This window comes from Girardinichthys multiradiatus, chromosome 6, assembly GCF_021462225.1.
Source record: "Girardinichthys multiradiatus isolate DD_20200921_A chromosome 6, DD_fGirMul_XY1, whole genome shotgun sequence".
Taxonomy (NCBI): domain Eukaryota; kingdom Metazoa; phylum Chordata; class Actinopteri; order Cyprinodontiformes; family Goodeidae; genus Girardinichthys; species Girardinichthys multiradiatus.
The window spans coordinates 10,799,007-10,821,431 of record NC_061799.1 but is presented as its reverse complement, the minus strand read 5'-3'; the positions used below and the strand labels follow the sequence as shown (position 1 = coordinate 10,821,431).

General features: G+C 41.1%; 1 protein-coding gene across 5 annotated transcripts in view; it reads right to left on the bottom strand.

Moving 5' to 3' along the window:
• Positions 1-86: 86 nt before the first annotated feature.
• Positions 87-22,425, bottom strand: part of LOC124869890 (abl interactor 1-like) — a 30,345-nt gene continuing 8,006 nt past the window's right edge. Inside the window, exons 2-11 of one of the 5 annotated variants that reach the window (XM_047368113.1) lie at positions 21,230-21,397; positions 15,865-16,041; positions 11,762-11,776; positions 11,187-11,290; positions 10,862-11,002; positions 10,495-10,595; positions 10,102-10,317; positions 7,003-7,092; positions 4,496-4,681; positions 87-4,244 (exon numbers count right to left, since the gene is read on the bottom strand). In XM_047368113.1, the coding sequence (XP_047224069.1) occupies positions 4,069-4,244; positions 4,496-4,681; positions 7,003-7,092; positions 10,102-10,317; positions 10,495-10,595; positions 10,862-11,002; positions 11,187-11,290; positions 11,762-11,776; positions 15,865-16,041; positions 21,230-21,397 (1,374 nt within the window). In that variant the 3' untranslated portion in view covers positions 87-4,068. Of the gene's footprint in view, positions 4,245-4,379; positions 4,682-7,002; positions 7,093-10,101; positions 10,318-10,494; positions 10,596-10,861; positions 11,003-11,186; positions 11,291-11,761; positions 11,777-15,864; positions 16,042-21,229; positions 21,398-22,425 lie in introns of all 5 variants that reach the window. The other 4 variants (XR_007038679.1, XM_047368115.1, XM_047368114.1 and 1 more) reach the window with 4 other exon arrangements.

Here is a 22,425-nt window from a genome sequence, read left to right as displayed (position 1 = left end):
CATAGTAAACAAGTTATATAAAAATACTCCAGAAATTTATATGTATTTCTATTTTACTTTAGGGGGAAAAAAAGACAATTTTAATATTTGCTTCAATGAGATGTTTATTACAAAAAGACTGTACATAAATTTCAATGAACACATCCTATGTACAAACTGAGGGGAGGACAAACAACAGATTCTATTCCCATGAACATTTAAGTTACACATTTTTATTTTTTCTTTATTCCATGTTTGATCATATGAAAACACGTTGGAGAAGGGTGCCATGTCTCGTGATGCCCTGGTGTTGGAGCGAGTCAACATTTTCTGCTCACCAATGGCCGACTCATGATTTCTGAATGGGAACAGAAGCGTATAAATAAAGCCTTCACATAGAAACTACGAGCGAACGGTTCTGTGCCGTTTTTCACATACAAAAACAACAAAACAAGTTGAATGCAAAGCTAAAAATGCATTACATAGAAAACATTGTCTTCTTAATTAACAAATGGCCTCATGATGTAAAATACAATCAAGACTGGGATGCAGTGGAGAATCATTGTTTATAAACTTTACACAATCATGCAGAGAGGCTGACCTAATACTGTTCATATCATAACATTCCCTTTTGAAGTTAAAGTTCATGGTAAAAAGCCATCACTTCAAAGTACAAATGATTATGTGATGAATAGTCTTTAGTTTCAAAGATATGTACTTTTACTTAAACCAACAATCATTTTTGTGGGGGGCAGGTATTTCATTTAAAAGAGAACACCATCAACAGCCCTCATAATTATTACCTTAGAGGGATAGATCAGATTGTGTTGGAACTGAGGTTCTATGAAGTTATCAGTAACAGTTCTTTAAGCTGTAGTAGAGGGATGTCAAAGTGCAGTGAGTTTCTGGAGAAGTGAAGAAATCCTATGGCAGTGTAGAAGGGTACCAGCTAGTCGGTTACAGCCCTGCTCCTCCATTCTATCGTATTTTATCAATTTAAAATAACTCAAACTACAGAACGTTTATGTCAGTGGTATACACTGCTAGATAAGTGGATATTTATTCTCTATAATTTACAGGATACCATTAGGCTGCTGCTTTTCTCAGCCAAACAAAGTCTGTTTTACTACTGTAGGTTCTGCGGACTGAGTCAATCTGCTTCATCAGCAGATGCCGAGTCCATTGGGTTAATGTCCAAACAACTACAAAACCTGTAAAAGCACAGGTAAATACCATCTTCAATGAAATTGCATAACTGACAGCTTTATGACAAATCCCAAAAAACTCTTGGAGGACTTGTAGCTGATCAAGTGGACTGATGCGGCCGGTTCTTGGCCTGCCCCTGGTTCTCCTCTATGTGGTTCTCCTTCAGGAGGCATCCCAAACAACCTCGACTGACTTATTTTGATGAATGGGACCAGCCTTGGTACTTCAAGCTTAACTTGGATGTCAAAACTCCGTACCCTATCTGTAAAGGGCAAAGCACACTGGAGACGTTAGACATGCCACAAAAAGTAAGCTCAGTGGCGATATTTGGCCTTTGGCCAACGTTCCCCTGAGCAGCAGCCAGCGATCCTTTTCAAAACTGTTCTTGTCAAGAAGCGTCAACTCTTCTGATCAAAATATCCGATACCAGTAGTCTTCTGTGTCTTGGTCCCCTTCAGCTTGAAGAACGGAATGTGTGATAAAGCAGAACGTCTATTGGCATGGCACTACAGATGTTTGTTGCCATGAAGGACAACCTACAGAGGAAGCTTATTTCAGCCACTCGTTCTTTCACTCATGATCCATATCTCATGAGCAGAGGTTAGGGTCTGAACTTAGACTGTGAATTCAAGAACTTTTTTAGCTCAGCTCTTTCTTCACCTGAACAGACCAGAGCAGTGGCTATGTTACCGCAGACGAGGCCTGGATGCATCCATACTTCTACCTCACTGCCCTACTATCATTCCTGAACAAGACACCACGATACTTGAACTCCTCTACTTAAGGTAAGGACTGACCACCAATGCACACAAAGCACGCCGCCTTTTTCCGATTGGGAAACACCGCCGCAGATGGGAGTGGTGGTGGCACCCTCTGTCAGTCTTGTTTTGTGTATTAACTGGGATGTTGTTCAGCTGAGCAAACAGCAACAGTATTAACATTATTCATATTCTCTAATGCAGCATTGTATCCAAAGACTAGTGGTGGCTCTTGATTTAGGCAGTCACCCAGGTCAGCATTAGAAAGGAGGGTGCACAAGCATTAGATGAATAAAAATGACTCATCTGTAAGTTAAGCCCTAAACATATTTTCTGCTGCTTTTATGCAGGTGCAGTCAATACGTAGTTAGCGCCCCTGTGTGTTTAGTAGGCACCCTGCTTGCAACTAAAAATAGGGAGCTTAGGTTATTTGCTTTGTGCAGTTCTGCAATGCATTTATTATACCCCAGATTCTGTGATAATTTCTAGCATTTCAATTGTTTCGGGGACAGCAGTAGGAGGGGCGCGACCTGGGTGCCATTCGTGCAAGAGCCATCACTACCCTAGGGTGTGAACATTTTTAGTTTGAGTTGTTTTAAATGGCTAACATTAGCTAAAACAATAACTGGCTAGCTTACACACTCATTGAAGTTCACTTTTCTACAAACCCACTGCAATATTTCATACAGGTAAGGGAACTATTGCTAATATCTCAATAGAACCTTAGTTTAGCAAAGCTAATGTATGCCTTTAAATGTATTTTCTCTGCAGGAGTTAGTGATGTTTAGCACAGGATGTGGACCAGAGAACAGGAGTGACTGACAGTACATTACTGCTGATTTGCCTACATTCACATTACAGATATGATGGAAGGAGTTTACAATCAAACGAGCGATGTTTGAAATAAGGGACATCTGTGCGTCCATAGAGCAGTGTTGTACTTGAGGTTGTTTGGGTTGGGGGCGATGGTGGTTGAGCACCGACTGGAAAGCACCACACCAGCAAATGTTTGCAGAATAAACGAGTTCTTAAGGGTGTCTTCTTCACTCCTCACATGGCAATCGCTGTGTTGCAATCAAACTCAAGACCGAAATCAAAGTCATTACAGTTGTTGATAACTATCAGTGCAGCTACGACACAAAGGTAAACAACATGAACAGACGCAACAGTGAGTCCTTCCTCTGCTTCGCATTCTGAAGCCTACAGTAGCCGGACAGCGTCACTGAATACAGCAGAGGTGATCAAATCATAAAGGGTGGAACATTAAAACACAATCACTTTGCCAGGATAAAATGGAAATGGCACTGTGACTAATGAGGAAAAATGAACATTCAAGTAAAAATGAGCTAAATCTGAAAAGAAATCCAACCTTGGCACCGCTTCCCTCCACTGACAAAGCACACTGACAAATGTACTGTACTGGCAGTTGGTCACATTACACTTTATATACACGTTAGAGTACAGGAAGAAACTCCACCAAACTGAAGAAGAAAATTGTCTTTTTTCTCTATCGATGCATTCTGTACAATCTTCCTTTTTAATTCGACAGAGAGCACTGTAAATTCAAGCCCCTACAAACTCCCACTCTTAAATGTTTTTGTGATTTCGACATCGACAGCGTGGAACATTCAGTCGTGTCCTAACGCACTTGATGTTTTATTTGTCCGTTTGAGCGGAGGGAAGAGTTGCTCAGGTGATCTGCAGTGCAAATAAACAGGTAGCATTCTGAACCTAAAGGAGCCTCATCTGAGTTTTCAGACTCAGAATCTACTGGATAATTACATTTTTTTATGATAGTTTGCACTGAAGAACTTGTAATTGAGAGTAAATTCTAGTGAGGCTCCTCTTGTTTTACCTCCAGTGTAAATTGGCAGGCCACAGCCAGTAAAATATTAAACTCCTCTCTTATTGGTGCAACATTTGTATTTTAGTAGTCCAAATAAATGCAAGCACAACCCCTACAGACCAAAATAAAATCATTTTAAGAATTCACCATGGCACTTTACTCAAAATGGGAGCTTTGCTTCTCTCCACTGCACTTCATACGCCTGTACATCTGTAGATCTGATCAAAAACTGAGCTCCATCATTCTTAGGGGGTTTTTGTTCCCATTGGAATATTTTCTTTAGTCAGCGTAATGCATGATTGATTCAACATAATTTCCAGGGAAGAGTCCAGTGACGCCGTTGCAGACGCCTTCGAACCATCCATCATCATTCTTTTTGATTATGTAGATGATGGCCCCTTCCATGAAGGACAGCTCATCCTCTTTATCCTTCGTGTAGTCGTAGATGGCCACAACTAGGACAAAGAAACGGTAGAATGGAAGGATTCAAAAGTAAAAGTAAAAATATAAAATGATTTTTGCTTTGTGAATGTAAAGTACAGGATTCCAACATACAAGGTCTAAAATTAGAAATATTTTTTTTCCATTACCTTTTTTCTTATTCCATACTTATCCAGACCTGGAAAATACTCTCCCCTTTCCAGTCTCTGTAGGGAAAGTAGTACCTTCCATTTATGTCAAGACCTGGTTTTCTCCTTGCACTGACCTTTCTCTAAGTAAACCTTGGGGGCCCAGTGGGGGTCTCCATCAGCATACGGATCACTGTAGTGAACAACCGCAGCTTCCTCTTCCTCGTAGTCCACAGGTGGAGGAGGTGGAGGAGGAGCAGGCTCCTCAAACACACCAATGTCCTCTGGGGGAGGTGGAGGAGGTGGGGCTGGGCTTTCTGTTACTGGATCACAAGAAAAAGTAGAGGGCAAATTGTTTATTGATCCAAATACACTCAGTAAAAGTCTTAACAGACGTTTTCTGTAAGTAAAAAAGTTCTAAATAAATGTTGAAATATTCTTCAGAGATTGATCTGACCACTAGGGGGCAGTGAAGGATGCTGTTTAAACAACAAAAAGACTGGGCGTAAGAATGTGTCTGGCATTCAGCTCTACGCCACATCTGTTTTCACATGCTAGTTTTTATAAACAATGTCTTGCTCTGGTCCTGCTCTTGTATTAAAGCAAATCTTTGGTTCCCATCTCATTTTTTCCATTGGTTGGAGAATTTACTTCAGTGCTGTTTTAGCTTCCCAATAAAACAATCCCTGACACCAGTATTATTACCTGCAGTAAAAACTCAGGATTTAGTCAGAGTCAAGTATATTTCTGGCAAAGGCAATTGTAATAGAACAGAGTTTAGGCAGATTCACAAAGCAAGTAGATGTCTGTTTGAAATGTTCCACCTTTTAACGATGCTCCCTTGTTGAAGTTAGAGTGACTCTAACTGGGGCCTGTAAATACAGTCACTTACAAAGTACTTTTGAACCTTTTCACATTTTGTCGCGTTACATCCTCAAACGTTTTTTATTGTGAGCTTTTGTGACAGACCAAAATGTTTTACAAATAAAAACTCTTTACCAGTATTCCCCTTAACTCTGATACCCCTAAATAAAATCCAGCTGCTGTCATAGGTTGGTAATGAGTCCAGCTGTGTTTAATTTAATCTCAGTATGAATACCGCTGTTCTGTGGATGCAGCAGAGATGCGCTGGAGAACATCAGAGAACAAACAGGAACACAGCAGACAGATCTGGGATACAGTTGTTGAGAATGTTAAAGCAGATTACAATTATAAAGCTACATCCTAAACCTTTAACATCTCACAGCACTGTTGAATCCATCATCTAACAAAGGGAAGAGTGTGGCACCACTGCGGATCTACCAAGACATGGCCGTCCTCATGACATGACAGGCAGGACAAGGACAGCATTAATCAGAGAAGCAGACGAGACGCCCTTTGTAATTCTTGAGGAGCTGCGGAGATCCATGGCTCAGGTGGGAGAATCCGTTGACAGGACAATTAGTAGTTGTGCACTCAACAAATCGGACTTTTAAGGAAGAGTGGCAGGAAGGAAGCTATTGCTTAAGAAACCAAAGAAGCCATGTTTCAAGTTTGCTACAAACCATGAAGGAGACCCAGCAAACATGGAAGAAGGTGCTCTGGTCAGATGTGATTGAAATGGAAAATTTTGGCCTACATGCAAACTAACACCGTATTTCACCTTAAACAGACCATCCCTACGATTAAACATGCTGGTGTCAGCTACATGCAGAGCGGATACTTCAGCAGGGATAGGGAAGCTGGTCATCGTTAATGGAAAGATGGACAGAGCTAAAAACTTGGCAATCCTGGAAGAAAATCTGTTAGAGGCTCCAGAAGACTTGAGACTGGGACAGAGGTTCAACTTTCAGCAGGTCAGCGACCCTAAATAGCCTAATAACGTGTTAAAATGGCCCAGTAAAAGTCAAGATTTCCATCCACTTAAGAATCTGTGGTAAAAGCTGAAAATTGATGTTCACAGATGCTGAAACACAGCACATGTCACACTTTTTAGATTTTTTATGTGCTGCTTTGATTCAAGTGGTGCTGGCTACAGAACCAGCTTAACCCAGCCCACCCCACCAACAGTTAGGGGTTGAAGCTGCTTCACCTTCCCTCATCTGGTTCTGCAGCAGGTTACCTCTCCTTTGATTTGGTCTATCATATAAATGTTTTTGGCTGTAATTCACACAATGTGAAAAAGTTCAAAGGCTATGAATACTTTCACAAGGCACTGTTGGAAGGTCTAGAGAGACAAAATGTGTCACTTCTGTGTGGCAGAAAACAGCAAGACAGAAAATTATTGAGTGCAGCAGCTGTTAAGAAAAGCAGTTTTAAATATTCCACTCAAAAATGATTTAGATTTGGAGTGTGCTGATGCCAGTCAGGTCCTGTACTTTGTCTAAGCAGACAGACAGAGACAGCATCAAGTCACATTTTCTACCATTAGTGGACAGACAGCAGAGTATGCAGAGAGATTCATCACTATGGCAACCCACAGACATCAGAGGGTACTCCGCCAGCAACCTTGCAGGCTGTCTGAGTACAGGTAGTCTTACTGAAGATGTGCGAAGAAGTGTAAACGTGCATCCTGAGACGATCGAGCACCGAGATGTGACTGCACACGCCTGAATGTGTGTCCTCACATGCAGGTCTGCGTGTTCGAGTGTAATACTGTACTTACTGCTCTCCTGCATTCTGGCCACGAAGCCGGTCAGAGGGATCTGTGGGGTCAGCTGGACCATGGGGGGAGGAGGTGGAGGAGTCACAGACACTGAAGCAGCGACACCCAGGCCAAGCGGAGGAAGCAGCAGAGACGGAGAGCGGAGGTGGGCAGAGGAAAGGATGGAGACGTGTAAAAGGACATGACAGAGGAGTGAAAGTCAGCTTGGCAAAAAAGACTACAACAAAAAGCTGGTGAGCAGGTAAAACGGTGCAGGAAGAAATGCTGAGGGATTCCTTTAGGCATTCTGATGTAAAGTGATAATTCTTCTAATCTCAGTTGGAGGATCTGCCTCATCAGCATCTGTTTTATAAACAAATTACAGAGCACTCTGCAAAAGGCTTCAGACACGGTAAGAGAAAAGCAAAGAACTGCCCAGACCCAAACACATGGCAGCAGCACCAGCTCAATGGCTGATGCCTGTATTCTAAAAAACAATGAGAAAGCTGCAGCATTTGTATGCAATCCTTGTCATTTCAAGGATATTTACAGTAGAACTGTTTGCTGGGATAAGGTGGGAAATTTTACTTCACACACAACTTTTTTCATCAGGATTAGAAAAAGGCTGTTAACCAGACTGTCTCAAAACAGGAGATAAACAGGCAGGCAAACAGCCGCCCTCACTCAAAGACATGATGTCAGACAGACACGCCAGCTCTGACTCATAAATCACATATAATGGAAGGGCGTCTGCAATCTCACTGGGCTATAACGCCTTATTACTCAGGTCTGCTGCCATCTCTGAGCCACATCCATCCACGGCTCCAGTGTGTCAAACCAACAAGCTGCCTCCTGTATTCGCAACTCAGTACCGCAAATCCAGGAGTCACTTTTAGTCCAGTGAAGCTCCACCAGCACAGGGAAGACAGACAGCCCCCTCCTTTTGTGTTCTCTGCCAAGAAAGATGGCCGTCCATTGAGACAGGAGCCATTGGAGGAGAATTGCTAAGAGTGACGAAGGCGAAAATGAATTATTTTCCTTGGACAGAACAGATTAATGTGGCCTGGGTTTCCCCTTGTCCAGCGACTGATTGTCTTTCTGACCCTGCAAGTGGCTTTATCTCCTGAATGATAGGTTTCCTCGAAATGATTCAAACGTTTGTGGCATAAATCGATAAGAAATATTAATGAAACAAGTCAGCATGCAAGTTGGATAGTTTCAACATCCTAGACCTGAGTAAGCACAAATTATCAGCAGTGTCTTGCAACATTGTTGCGTTTTGTCACATCAGAACCACAAACTTTGATGCTCTTTACTTGGGTTTTATGCGCTAGACCAACACAGAGTAGCACATAATTGTGAAGTAGAAAGGAAATGATACATGGTTTCAACTTGTTTTACAAATCTAAAGATTTTCAGTGCGTTTGTATTAGGTCGCCCTGGGTCAATACTTGGTAGAGCCCGCTTCAGCTGCAGACTAGGCTGCAGTTTTTTGAGGAATGTATCGGCAAGCTTTGGACATGTAGAGACTTAATTTTTGGTCCAATTTTTCTTTGCAAAATAGCTGAAGCTCAGACAGGTAGGATGAAGAGCGGTGGTGAACTTCACAAATTTCAAATCTTGCCACAGATTCTCCATAGGATTTAGGTCTGCACTTTGACTGGGCCATTCCAACACATGAATATGGTTTGATCTTTGTAGCTTGTGATGGCCACACCTGCAGCCACACAGTCGGTAACCTCGCACACAAACACGTTTTCGCTAAAAGTTTCTTTGTTTCATGTATACATCACGCTCACTGTAGCACAAAGATATAGGTTTGTGTGTGTATTTTCATTTGTTTGGCAACATTGACAATCATTGTAGCGTGCACATTTAGTTAACTTTTGTATATTTGATCTTGTCAAACACCTTTTAAAATGTGCTGTTTTCTTGTTTTGCCGGAGCGGTGTGGAGGGTTCCTGGGACTGAGAGCTGAAACTGGAGGAAAAAAAGATGGACTCTGGCTGGAACACTCTGATGCAGGAAGTGTTGGTTGGGTGATACCATGCAGAGCTGCACCATGGGGGAGGACCATTGAGTCATTTGTTCTTGCATAAGTTCTTTGCTTTGTGATTTTGTTTATTTGGTTAATTTTATGTTTAATTATTATTTAGGTCGATTCTTAAACTAACTGTTTAGTCCCTTTTTGTTAAAGTAGTAAATGGATGTTCCCCTTCCCTCCTCCCATGTGTGTTAGTCTGGTCTGATCAGCTAGTATTTAAGCCCTCTTTGTTTGTTGTGTGACAGGTCAGTTCATTTTGTTTGAACAATTAGTTGAGGTTGTATTATGTTAGTTTCTTCATTTGACCTCATTTAAGGGCCCTGCATTAATTGTTTGAGCTTTGCTATTTTTGGGAAATAAAAACCCACTTTTTTTTGGAAAATTACTACTGTGTCCTCATGTTTAACCAGCTCGGTCCTTGACATGGCTATAGGCTGTATGTTTATGGACGTTATCCTGCTAGAAGCCGTAGCTCCACTCAAATCTTGTGTCCTTTGGAGCCTCTAACCGTTTTTCTTTTACATTTTTTCTGTATTCAGATCCATCCACATTCCCAGCAACTCTGACCAGATGCTTTCTCCCTGCTGAAGAACAGCAAGCCCATAGCATCATGCTGCCACCAGAGTGATGTACTGTGTCAGTTCTCTTCCACACAATGTTTTGCATGGTCTCATCTGACCAGAGCATCTTCGTCCATATACTTGCTGTGTCCCCTACAAGGCAGGGGGTAAATTATAAACCAGACTTCTTTTTGCTGTCTTGACAGTGAGATACGTTGAGTAAACGACTAAGATTTCATAGCAACAGATTGTTGCACTTGAGCTGTGCTCCTCCTCCAAAGGAATCATGGGTGACTTGGCTGATTTTCCATGCCTTTTCCATGCCACACTTGTTCACACATATTTATTTGTGAAAATATCTAAAAACAAATGAACAACTTCATGTTTTTATATCACATTAAGGCCTAATTAAACAGATGTGTGGTTGTAATGCGACAAGTTCAACGGGATTCAACCCAGAGACCTGGTCAACACAAATATCCACTATTATACAAAATGAGTGTTTTGTCCTCAGACCTGAGTTTTGTTGGAATGCGGGGCCCCCGTTGATCTGAGGCTGCTGGGAGGACACGGAGGGCGCACGGCGGTACGTGCCTGTGGCCGACACCATGGAGGCCGAGGAAGTGGTGGAAGAGTTGTGACGGGAGATCTGGCGAGAGATGGTGCCGAACTGGGACATGGGTATAGGACCCAAGCCGGGGCCCTGTGGCACTGACGCTGAGGAGGTTGCCACTGAGGGAGACGAAGAGGAAGTGGGAGGTAAACAGCATTTAAATCATCAAATGATCAGCTACTCTCGTTTGCATGTATGTATTTCATGTTAACTGACTTTCTGATTGAGAGAAAATGGACGGGAATGCACAGCAGCAGTGAGGGGAGCTGCTCTACCTTTCAGCTGCTGGGACTCACCTTGCCCCATGCTGGGGGGGGAAGGAGTGGGAACTGCAAGAGGGACCCCGACTCCGCTGCCTCCACTGTTCTCCCGGCCACCGCTGCCCCCACTGCTGCCGCTGCAGACACAGCAGAAAAGCTTGGAGATGATTATCAGGAAACCCTAATTACACAACAGGTCTGGCAGCCCGTCATTACTGCAACATGTGTCATTCTGTTCTAACAATTATTCCATCGCTATGGTAACAGGTTCACATGTGGTATGCTAAGTGTTTCACTGTTTCTTTTTGCAGCTCGACGGTGGCCCATCTGTTAGAGTCCCGCATGAGTTTGTGTGCAGCTGAGCTTTTATTTTAGACAGAAGGGCACAGGTTTGCGCTGCTACCTGTGTGTCCTGGGTCTCTGGTTGAGGGAAGCTGTGCGTGCAGGGCTGTGCTGGTTCCCCAGTCTGGCCGGGCTCGTCATGTAGTCGTTAGGCACCACCGGAGGCTTCACTGGCTCCAGTGTCTTGTAAGGGGTGTTACGTCTAGATTCAGACAAGTGAAAAAGGGTACTTGGGGTTTAAAATCTTCAGATCAACCTCAAAGAAATTGTACTTAACATGATTTAATCTGATTTACTATCAAGGACAGAATCTTAAGAAAAAGAAATACTAATATTTTATGTTCATTTAAAGCAATCTCCCAATGTATAATATTGTTGCTTCTTACCCGAGCGTACCCCGACCAGCCATAGGGGGGCTTGGGGGTTTCTGTGAGGGTGGGTTGGTCCTGGAAATAGTGCCTCCTCGTCCTGCTGCGTTGTTCCCATGTTGCTAAAGAAGCAAAGTGGAGTAAAGCTGCAGCTTCTGCATAATCTTGCTTGTTGAAGCTTAACACAGAGAATCTTAGCTGTGCTACTTAAGGTGAAACCAGTAAAGCAAAACTGAGCAACATTACAGAGGTGTACTGATGTTTGACGCTCATTAATAGCTATCCTGATATAGAATAAGAATAGGAATTAGTTAATTTGGTAACTTATACTGTGGATCTGAAAGCTGAAGCTTGTTTGTACATGCAAGTAAGGCAAGAGAGCTTTTAACTTCTGTAACTTTCTGTAATTTTTACTTGGCCCTGCCTCAGTGAACTGATTCATTTCAATTTAATATGAGCAAAGATTTTGAATACTAATTTTTATATGTTCTAAATTAACAATACTTGTAACAGCTTTATGGTCCCAATAATACTATAATTTTGACTCTACTGAAAAAGTGGAGAAGAAAAAAAGAGACAAAGCCATCTCTTACCTTGGCTTTAAGCCACTGAGTGCAAGCAGGCAAAGAAGAGACAAACAGGTTATAAAGCTTGGTTAGAGGTATTATGAAGCAAGGTTGTTTCTTAGTAAAGAGTGAAAGAAAAAATAAGGAAATGGAAACATTTTGCATGAGAAACACCTAATCTTTGGCTAGTTCTAACATCACATACAGAAATTTGACGAACTGATAAAAGCTGATTTTTAGCAGTAAATACGAAACACACAAAGAGAAACAGACATGTTTATACTTCTATTTAATACCCATTAAGCAGTATTCATATCAGTCTATTTCTCTTAGCAGCTAAGTATTTTGATGAATTATCAACATAACTAACCATAACAATGATGGTATATAATGATTCTAAAATGATTATTTTAAAACTGCTATTTTCTTAAGAGCATATATTGTGCCATATTTTCACAAATTTACAAACTACTACTAATAATAATATAAAGTAAATGGAAATTATTTGTCCCCTTGCAGATTTATTTCTGGTCACTTAAATGTTGCAGCTTATCAAACTAATTTTAATATCTGAGTGTGTGGGTGTTTTTCCAATTATGATTTCATTTCATAAGGAAAAAGGATCTGTCTCTTTGTAAAATACAATTGTTTCACTTGTTAAACTGTGAAATAACCATCAATAATCATATTTTACCTTTCATTTCACCAGCCCGATTACTGCCTGACCTGTAGAATCAAGAAATCACTTAAACAAAACCTGTCTGACAACATCAAGTAGGCTAAAAGATCTAAAGAACCAATACCCTGATCTCAATACCCTGAAAAGAGATGCGAAGCAAGGTCAGAGGAATCTATCAGTCTGAAGAAGCTTAGTTAGCAAGTCCTAAGACTTTGAGACTCCAGTGAGCCCCACTGAGAGCTACTATCCATAAATGGAGAAAATATGGAACAGTGACAAAGCTTCCAATGAGGTCAGTGTTCATGAAGACTAAGACCTTTGTTGACCAAAAAGAAGCAAAAAGACCTGCCTCACATTTCCCAGACAACATTATGAGGATCCCTGAGGCCTTTGTGAAAATATTCTGTGGACTGACCAGACAAAAGTGTTGGAAGGTGTGTGGTCCTTTTACACAGAATAAGAGAAAAAAGCAGAATGTGGCCAAATAATTTCCATGACATAATGATCTTTTTTATGTCAGTGTCATTACTTTTGTGATCGTTTGGAGCTGAAATCGATCAACCCCACAGCCATACACTGATGGAAACAAAACAGCTCCATTAAACCTGTGAAAGTCTTCTCAGGCATTTCTTTGTCCCTAAAACTATAGTACTATTTGCAGTACACAGTATGCATTACACTTTCTCTCACACTGCCAGGATATACCGTTTTCAGGATTGGTGGCGCACAGTCAACAAGTTCTACCACGGTCTTAAAAAGTTCAGTTTTCAGTTCTTACACCACTAAAACTGGGTTTTTCGAATGTCAACCAAATGCAGTGTCTCGGACACACGAGCAGAAGGCAATAAATGTACAGTAGTGACAATTCAAGCACCAGAGAGCACCAAGTGTTACATATTTTGGATTTTAGAACAGAGCAAGAAGTCCTCTTGCTTCCTGCAGCTGCCTGCTAGCTAGCAGCTAATGCTAACAAAGGGAAGATTTTGCTGGATGGTTGCGGTCTTCAGAGTGTTCTGCTTTATCAGTTTTACTTTTTGCCAGCTTGGTTTTTTGGGTTACCAACAATATATCTAAGGGTCTGCTTTTAGTGTCAAACTAGCTTGTGAACTGAGAAACAACCTCAACCTTCACATTAAGAGCCTTAAGGATCTATACTGTTTTCTCAATTTCAAATCGCAAATTTTAAAGCTAATCTAAGGTATTCTCTCCATTAAAAACCCAACAGTCTGAAGGCTGGGTCCATTATGGGTGAGAGAGAGTAGGGTTTCTTTTAATAAAGCAAAACAGGCGCGGCGCTGATGGTGTAGGGGTTAAGCGCACGACCATGTACGGAGGCTACAGTGCTCGAGGTGGCTGTCTGGGGTTCGAGTCCCTGACCCGGCGACATTTACTGAATGTCTCCCCCTCTCTCTACCCCCTTTCCTGTCTACCTACTGTCAAAAATAAAGGCCCCTAGTGCCAAAAAAACATTTTAGAAAAGTAAAGCACAACAGACAGAGACACAGTGTACTTCAAGACTTAAGCATTCTATTAAATGTCAGCTGTGCTTGACAGACGGTGGCAAAACTGAGCAAATTGATTAAAATCTGTGCAGAAATAAACTTTGGCTTAAATTCTGTGGGGGTTTTTTCAGAGCTATATTTTTACCTAAGAAAACTGTCATAAACTCTGAATTAGGATTTAACTGTTAAGAAATTGGGATGTGTTCATTTTGCCCAGTTGCCCAGGCCGATGTGCACTACATTCGTTCTCTATATACAGTTTGACTGATATGGCCAGCGGGTGTTAAGTGTTGCTATAGGACAAGAGCCACGAGGGACTGGGAGGTCATAAATAACAGCCGAGACTCGGGGGAGGCTGTAATGTGTTTGAAAATCTGTCACTGTGGTAACACCCAGAAATGTCTACAAAGGTTATTGTGGTAAAGAGAAGAGCTCAGTCAATACTCTGTGTGTGAATGTGTCTGAATTCCCAGCTTCTTTTTTGTTTTTTTGGCTGATGTCTCCTGGTGAAAGGGAAAAAGAAGAGGTAGAAGGACAGCGATACTGTCTTCAGAGCACGAGGGAATCTGCCACAGCTTAAAGGAAACAGCCTGCAAGGATGGAGCGCTAATAAGCTGCAAACACACGGTGGACGCATGGAAGGAAAATACAAACACAAATCACATACATGCATTAAAATACAGCTTATACTAATGTATATGTCTGTGTAGCAGGGGCTGCAGCAATGAACATCAGTGCTTTAGAACTATTCACAGATGTGTATGGAAGAAAAGGCATCGGAGGGATTGGAATGTGATATGTATTTCTGTCCACACGGATCTATTTAAATGCACATCCACGCACACACAGCTGGAAAGGAAAGAGAGAAAGAATTTTAAAAGTAGGCTGAAGAAAGCCATGGTTTGCAAAAAAAGACAAAATGCACTAAAATTAAAGGCTACAAATGTTTGATTTTACAGATTTCTGAGCTCTACCTACTTTGAACAAAAAAAAAAAAAAAAAAACAGCCGTTCTTGCACATCCACTGATCTGCACTGATTTCTACAGAGATCCATCATCTCTTGTGTCCATGAATGATGCCTGATTTGCATAGCCAGCCATGCCAAATCTGCCTCACTGTGAGCCAGCTCTCAAAGGAGAAGACAGTGGCTTTTGAATTTGAATCAGCGGATGTTTGCAAATCGGCAGACAGCCGCTATCTCAACAGAGACAAACTCAGGGGGGCGGGAGAACGATGCATAGGCCGAATCAAACACATTACGCACATGAACGGTTGTACACACACAAGCACAAACACACATGGAAGAGAGAGGGGAGACGAGAGGATGGATCATGGGGAGAAGGCATGAAAAAAATTCCAAAATGAAATGGAAGAAGGCTGAAAGCTGGGCTGGATATGATGGTGTGAGTAACCCTTGGCATAGATGTCTCCACTCTCGCTCACACACATACACCCACACACCAAAGAACATACAGCTTCAGACATTATCGGACCCAAAACAAAAAGGTTTGATCAGTAAAGCTGCTTTTAGCCACAGTTGGCAACTTGCTCAGCCTACTGATCTTAAACTGCTGAGATACAATCGGGTTCCTACATTTTTATGACTGAATTCCAGACTTTTCCATGGATGGATGGATGGATGGATGGATGGATGGATGGATGGACGGATGGATGGACGGACGGACGGACGAACGGACGGACGGATGATTAGAATTAAAATTTAAGGATGGATGAATGTCTACAAAAAGACAATATTAGGAATAAGGAATAAAATCTTATCCTGAGTACATAAAGTACATAAATTAATTTTCACACTTTTCTAGACCTATCCTGCGCAGAAAGCCTCTCACATTCCGGATTTGTTTTCCGCTTCAGTGAATGTGAGTAAATTATGAAAGCCCATTAACGTGTACAAACATAGCGTCAGTGTGAAGCCATCTTCTCTTACTTTGACACCGTGTCCAACGTCATCCAGCAGCGTGTAGTCGATGGGTTTCCGAATGTACCGCACAGGCCGCTCCATGTTTGCCGGGGCGATGATCTTGTGGGTGCGAGAGGTGTTCTTGTTTGTGGTCAAGATGCCAATTTCTCGACGTGCCACTTTCTCCTTGTGAATGTCCACCGTCTACAAAAGAGAAACAGAGAATAAGGCCCCCACAGTGGGGTGCAGGACATTTAGCTATCTGTTTTGACATGTGGATTTTTACGCATTTAAAACTAAGAGTGGAAAATGCTAGGATCATGCACTTCATATTACTCTGTTTATTTGTGTTTTATCCATTTTTGTTTTCTTCTTTGTTGTTTTATCTATTGTCTATTTAACCATTTTTCACAATAATCTGGTGTAGATCCCAAAGAAATGTCTTGCATTGCTGAAAACTACTTGGCGTGAAATGAAAACATAATAAAATTAGTACATTTAATTTTCAAAGGAATATATATTGGATCTGTACACCTCATATGTCAAGATCACCAAAACAAAATAAATGAAGGTTTTATTCAGGATTAATTTGCCCTTTTTCTACCAGAGTAAAAAATGAGTAAACAGGCAACTAATAAATTAGAGATTCGTTCTGTTTTTCTGGAGCAATTTTCACAAAGATCCCCTTTAGCCCCCCGCACTAGGACTAATTCCAAATGCCAATGACCTACATCTCCTCTAAGGCTTTATTCATTATCACTCACAGCAGTCACTCGTCTGAACTGGCCCTCAATCTATGAATGATGGATGAAACTGGAGCAGGTGAGCGATGCATGGAAGAAGAAAGGCAGGACTAAGGAGAGCACTGGAAAAATGGGTGAGACACTGAAGCAGGCCTGGGTTTAAAGTCTTAATGAATGAAGCCATAGTGAAAAGTAAGGGCACCCTGTTCTCTGACCTAAATAAAATCTTAAAAATTGGTAAACACCTCAGATGAATTAGAACAGATTGCATAGGAGAATTTAGGTCTAAGTTACCAAAAATGTCAAGGAGAAAGGCAGCAGCAATAATTGTCAGGAATAACTTTAGAGCTGCTCATCAATCTAAGAATGGTCAAAGTCTATGTCTAAACAATTTGAAGTTCGTCATTCAGAAGATTACGTAAAAAACGAATAGATTAAAGACAGCTGCTGATTTTTTCTAGCAGTAAGTCAATGTTCAGGCAAGCTCATTTTAAAGGCCATACGTTACCACTATGCACCTCTTTCAATGCTTTATGTATTTTGGACCTAAGAATGTGATTTTGATAGCAGTTAAAGGGCAGTGAACTGGTTAAAAAAAAAAAGAGGCCACAGATATATGTCAGAAATTAACAACGCCGAACACTTGCCTAAGGTCACCAACAGGGGGCAGCATAGAGGGAGGAATCCAGTCCAGCTATATGTGCAAAATTCTTGGAATTTTGCATATATTTGGTGTCCAATCTGTGATGCCTTAAGGTTCAGTTACGACACAGGTATGATAGATAAAGATGAATCATGAGACTTGGCTTAATTTGCATAAATATTATCAAGAATTCAATACAATTTACATGAATCTATTTAGAATAAAGCACGAATGTCAGGAATCAGTTAACAATGCAGAATGCATCCAAGAATCAGGTACGATTCAGTTTGTGGGATGTTCCATTACAATATAATGGTAAAGGTATGAGGGACTCACAGGAGTGAATGTTATTTGAATGACTGCTAATTTTTAGAAGGTAAAATATTTTATGTTAGGTGATTGTTTTTGCCAATAAAATATAAAAATTAAAGTGCTTGTTTTTGACATAAAATGAAATGAGAAACAAAATTTAACTAAATAGATTTTTACTTTGTTTTATATTTCTTTTTATGTTTTGGGTTTTTTGTTTTGGTTTTTTGCCTTTTTTTAAATTATTCTCCTTATTTCTTAATTTTTTTCAAATGGCGGGAGAGGAATTTGGGCAGTTTTAGGGGGTACAATGGACCTGAGTGGTCAAGGCTTCACCAATCCCTGATTGAGTTAAGAACATGTGAATACCTTAGAATGACATACGATTTGTTAAAGAATTAACTGAGATTGTACCAGAAATTATAGTGAGAAAATTTGAAGTCCAAAAACTTCTAATCCAGACATGAAGAGCTGTTTTGGCTTTTTATTCAATTGTTCACACTATGTCATATTGTTGTTCAGCTGTTGCAACGGGTAAAGACTGGATAGTTCTTTATTTTGTTCGTAGACTCTTTCTATCGAAAGAGAGTTTTGATATGACTTCAGATGACTGGAAATTTCAAAAAAACTTAATGAATGTGTTAAAATAATTGTGCATTATTGTGTATGTGGGAATGACTGAATGTTTTTGCCAAGTGTTGTCAATTACAACCCGCAGATGCTTTTGTCTGATCTGAAGTCTCTGACTGCTGAATATAGTGAACCAGCTGGGCCTTTTTTTTTCAGGAGAGGAAACCAAAGTTACACACCCATCTTCAGCTGGGAAGTAAGAGAAAAGCCCTGCCTATTTCCTGTCAGTAATAGACAAGCTGAGATGAAGATTTGACAGGGTGAGAAAAACAAATAAGAACAGAAAGGGAAAGACAGAGATAAGGCAGACAGAAGAATGAATGCAGAAGAGGATTGCTGCATTATGTTATGGTTCAAGAAACAATGAAGAACAGAAACAAAAAGGAAAGCAGTGAGAAGATTTACACATGGGTCCTATAACTATTCAAACACACAGTGTAGACATGTTTCTCAGCAACAACAGCTGCTGTAAACATTCACCCTGTGTCTATGGTCTATTTCCACAACAGAACAAATGCAGTAATCCTGAAACACTGAACTGACTGTCATCGTTACCTCAACATTTCCTCAGAGCACTTACAGCTGGAGGTTGGAACATCCGTGCTGATCTGTGTCAAACGTTCAGATGTAATAACTGTTACCTAATCACTGACGACACAACTCTATCTGCTCTTCATGCACTCACAATCTCATTTTCTTTCTTTTGTAATCTTTACTCTCATAGACATCTGGCTGTCTGCTGAGGCTCTGCTGTGTGTTTTTGGGAGCAGGTAGTACTGGGGTAATGATCACTGCTGGATCTCCAGCTTCAGTCTAATGAATCTCCTTTTTAGCAAACAATTCCTCGCTGCCACAAAGTAGCCAAATATGTTGAATTGCTGTTGGTGATGGATAAATAAAGTCCAACACAAGACAAACTCTCTCAAACATAAATGCAACAGTAATATTTGAATAGTTTTTACTTTCCCAGTTAATGAAGCCTCCAGCAAGTCAATCCTGCACTGATACGAGAGGACCAACTAACACTGAGGTAATGGACGCCAGATGTGGAAAGAAAGAAATAAAATAGCTCCTGGCATTGTAAGAGTGCATTCCTTTCATCTACCTTTGTAATGAAAGCATCCAGATATTTTTAGGTACAAATATCTAATCTAATGCGTGTTTTACGTCTCTGCTTTAGATCCTGTATTGATGTTGTAGCTTTTCTTGTATTATTTTTGTCCCAGCCTCCTCTGTTGTGGGCTTTTTAAATGAGGCTAGGACTTGGCAGCGATGTTTGGCTTCCTTCTCGTTCCTAATCTCATTTTAACCGTTTCAGCTGAACTGAGCTGCAAGTTTAAATTTAATTCCTTGGACACAAAAACACAGAATCAAAGCCAGAAATGCCTATCTTTGAAGCCTGAACAGTGCCATTCAACAGTATTCATACCCCCTGTGTCTTTTCCAGCTTTTTTATGTTATAACCACAATCTTCACTGGATTTTATTGGGATTTTATGTGACAGACCAACACAACGTAGCAAATAATTGGAAAGTGAAAGCAAAATGCTACGCGGTTTAAAAATCTATTTTGCAAATAAAAACCTAAAAAGTGTGGTGTGCGTTTGTAGAACCACCTTTCTGCCTCCACCAGTTTCCCACATCTAGAGACTTCATCTTTGTAAAATAGCTCAAGCTCTGTCATCATGGATGGAGAGCATCTCTGAACAGCTATTTTCAGGTCTTACCACAGATTCTCAATTGGACTTAGGTCTAGCGTTCGCCTGGCCCGTTCTAACACATGAATGTGCTTTGATCTAACCATCCCACTGTAGCGTTGGATGCAACTTCAAGGTCGCTTTCCTGCAGGAAGGTGAACCTCCAACCCAGTTTCAAGTCTTTTGCAGCCTCCAACAGGGTTTCTCCCAGAATGGCCCTGTAATAAGCTCCACCCAACTACTCTGACCAGCGTCCCTGTCCCCGGTGAAAAAATGTACCTCCACAGCATGATGCTGCCACCACCATGTTTCACCAAGGGACTGCCACACACAGCATATTTTATTTTGGCCTAATAGTTAAATTATTGTCTCATTTGACCGAAGCACCTGCTTCCACATGTATGATGGGTGCCCTACATGGATAGGGACAAACTGCACTCCGGACTTCTTTTAACAATAGCTTTGTTCTTGCCATATAACATAAAATCAAAGCATAAAAACACATTCTTGTGCTTGTAACATGACAAAATGAGAGAGGGTGTAAGTACAATTTGCAAGTCACTACAAATGTGAGTTAACTCACCCAACATGAAACAGCTCTAACATGTTTGTGTGTCAAATTTATTGAGAGATCTGGACAAACACAATAAGTAGATGATAGTACTTGCTATATTTTTAAATGTCCTAAAAAATTACATTTTCTGTACCTCTCCTCTTACAACAACCCTTAATCACAAGTATGGAAACCATCATTTTTAAGGATCATTACCATGATGATTGTGTGAAATTCTCCAGTCCAGTGAGCATACTGACTGAGAGATGTCTGCACTGGATGGCTGGTCAGAGTTACGGGCTATAAAATGTGAAGCAGCAATATCAAGTGGGAGACAAGATTCAGCGCTGAGCTTCTTTAATGGGTCGATAAAGGCGGCGTATTGTTCTTCGTCGGACCGCGCCTAACACCACTCTATCCTGCAGCGGGAGGTGAAAATGCAAAACAGATAGAGAGAGTGCTGGCGTCAGGATTTTCCTTCATTCCTGACAGGCTAATGAAGCACAGAGGGAGGGGAAGGGACAGTCACTGACTGACAGCAAGGAGACAGAGAGACAGAGAGAGAGAAGATGTGGCATGCCCTCCATCACTTCTGTCTGTATGAATTTGTTATTGCTTCATTTACTGCAGAACATCAAATATCATATTTATCTGTACCTAACTAAACTGGTTTGTAGAAAATCCTGGTACACGCGCAGTACTTAAAAGTGTTTTAGGTTAAAATCATGAGAACCTTCTCAGGTGCAGCTAAAGAAACAAAGGAAATATCTGCAGGTGTCCAGCTGGCCTGAGACCAAGCCTGCTGCTGTGGTTTGTACCTGGGAGATGTGGTTGATGGAGGACTCCATGCGCCGCAGCTGTGAAGCCTGGATGTCCAGCAGCTGCAGCACATTATTTGCTAAGGCATTGATCTGGTAGGCAACACTGGCCAGAGACTGAGTGGTGTAGGCTTTGGTCTCCTCCAGGGCTTTCTTTTTGTCTTGAGCCTGGCAGAGAGAGAAACAGAAAGCAGAAGTTAGAAGGAAAAAACCAGTGGAAGGACGTGTCGGCGAAAGAAAAGGAGAAGCCATCAGAGGAAATGCTGTACTCTCATTTTTACTCTCGTCAGTTTTTTAAGCTGAGAGTGGAGAGCAGTACCTGACAGGACCATTCAGTCTCGGCTGTTTTGAAACTGCAAGGCCCTGTTAAGCTCTGTGGAGAGGTGAAGACAAGTTTGTCCTCAGAGGAATGAATAACAACACAGCCAGGAAATTTCACTACACAACTCTGACTAAGTCAGGTTGGCGGCGTGGGACACGTGCATGGTGGGAGTTAAGCCCAGAGTGCAGGAATGCCAGGACAGGTTTTTTTGTTGTTTTTTTAAATAGAATCCCAAATCTCTGCCCGCCTGCATGCGCCATCTGTTTCTGGATGTGTCTGCATAGCATTGGGATTGAGTGGACACATTTATAGTCTGGAAACAAAACAGACATAATGCAGCCACACGCAGAGAGGCACTCTAAGAGAGGACTGCCAAGTCCATTTAGGAACCAGGACTTCAATTTTCCACAGATGTTTTAAATACAAAATAATAAAATACAATTTGCACATTAAAATGCAGCTTTTCATGGTGGCTGTCTCGCTTTATTGAAGCATAACAAAACAGTAGGGAATTAATTTTGAAGATTTAACCTTTTAAAAAAAAACAAGAGATTAGTATTAATCACTGTATTAACGGACTGAAAGTCCGATCACTTCAGCTGTTGTTGATCCAACAGTTCTACTGGTTTATTTAGGAAGTGCTCCAGTGCTGTTACATTGATCAAATCACAATTTCACATGTTTTTTAAAATAATCTGCCTTAAACATTTTGATATTGACTTTACAGTTCCAGAAATATTCAAATGAACCCACCCTCTCGCTAGTTGTATTTTTGATTTCAGACGTGATTGTCTGAAAATTAATCTGTATGATCAATACAAAACATTATTCTGTAGTTGCTAAACCCAAAAGTAATAATACCCCAGGCAGGTTT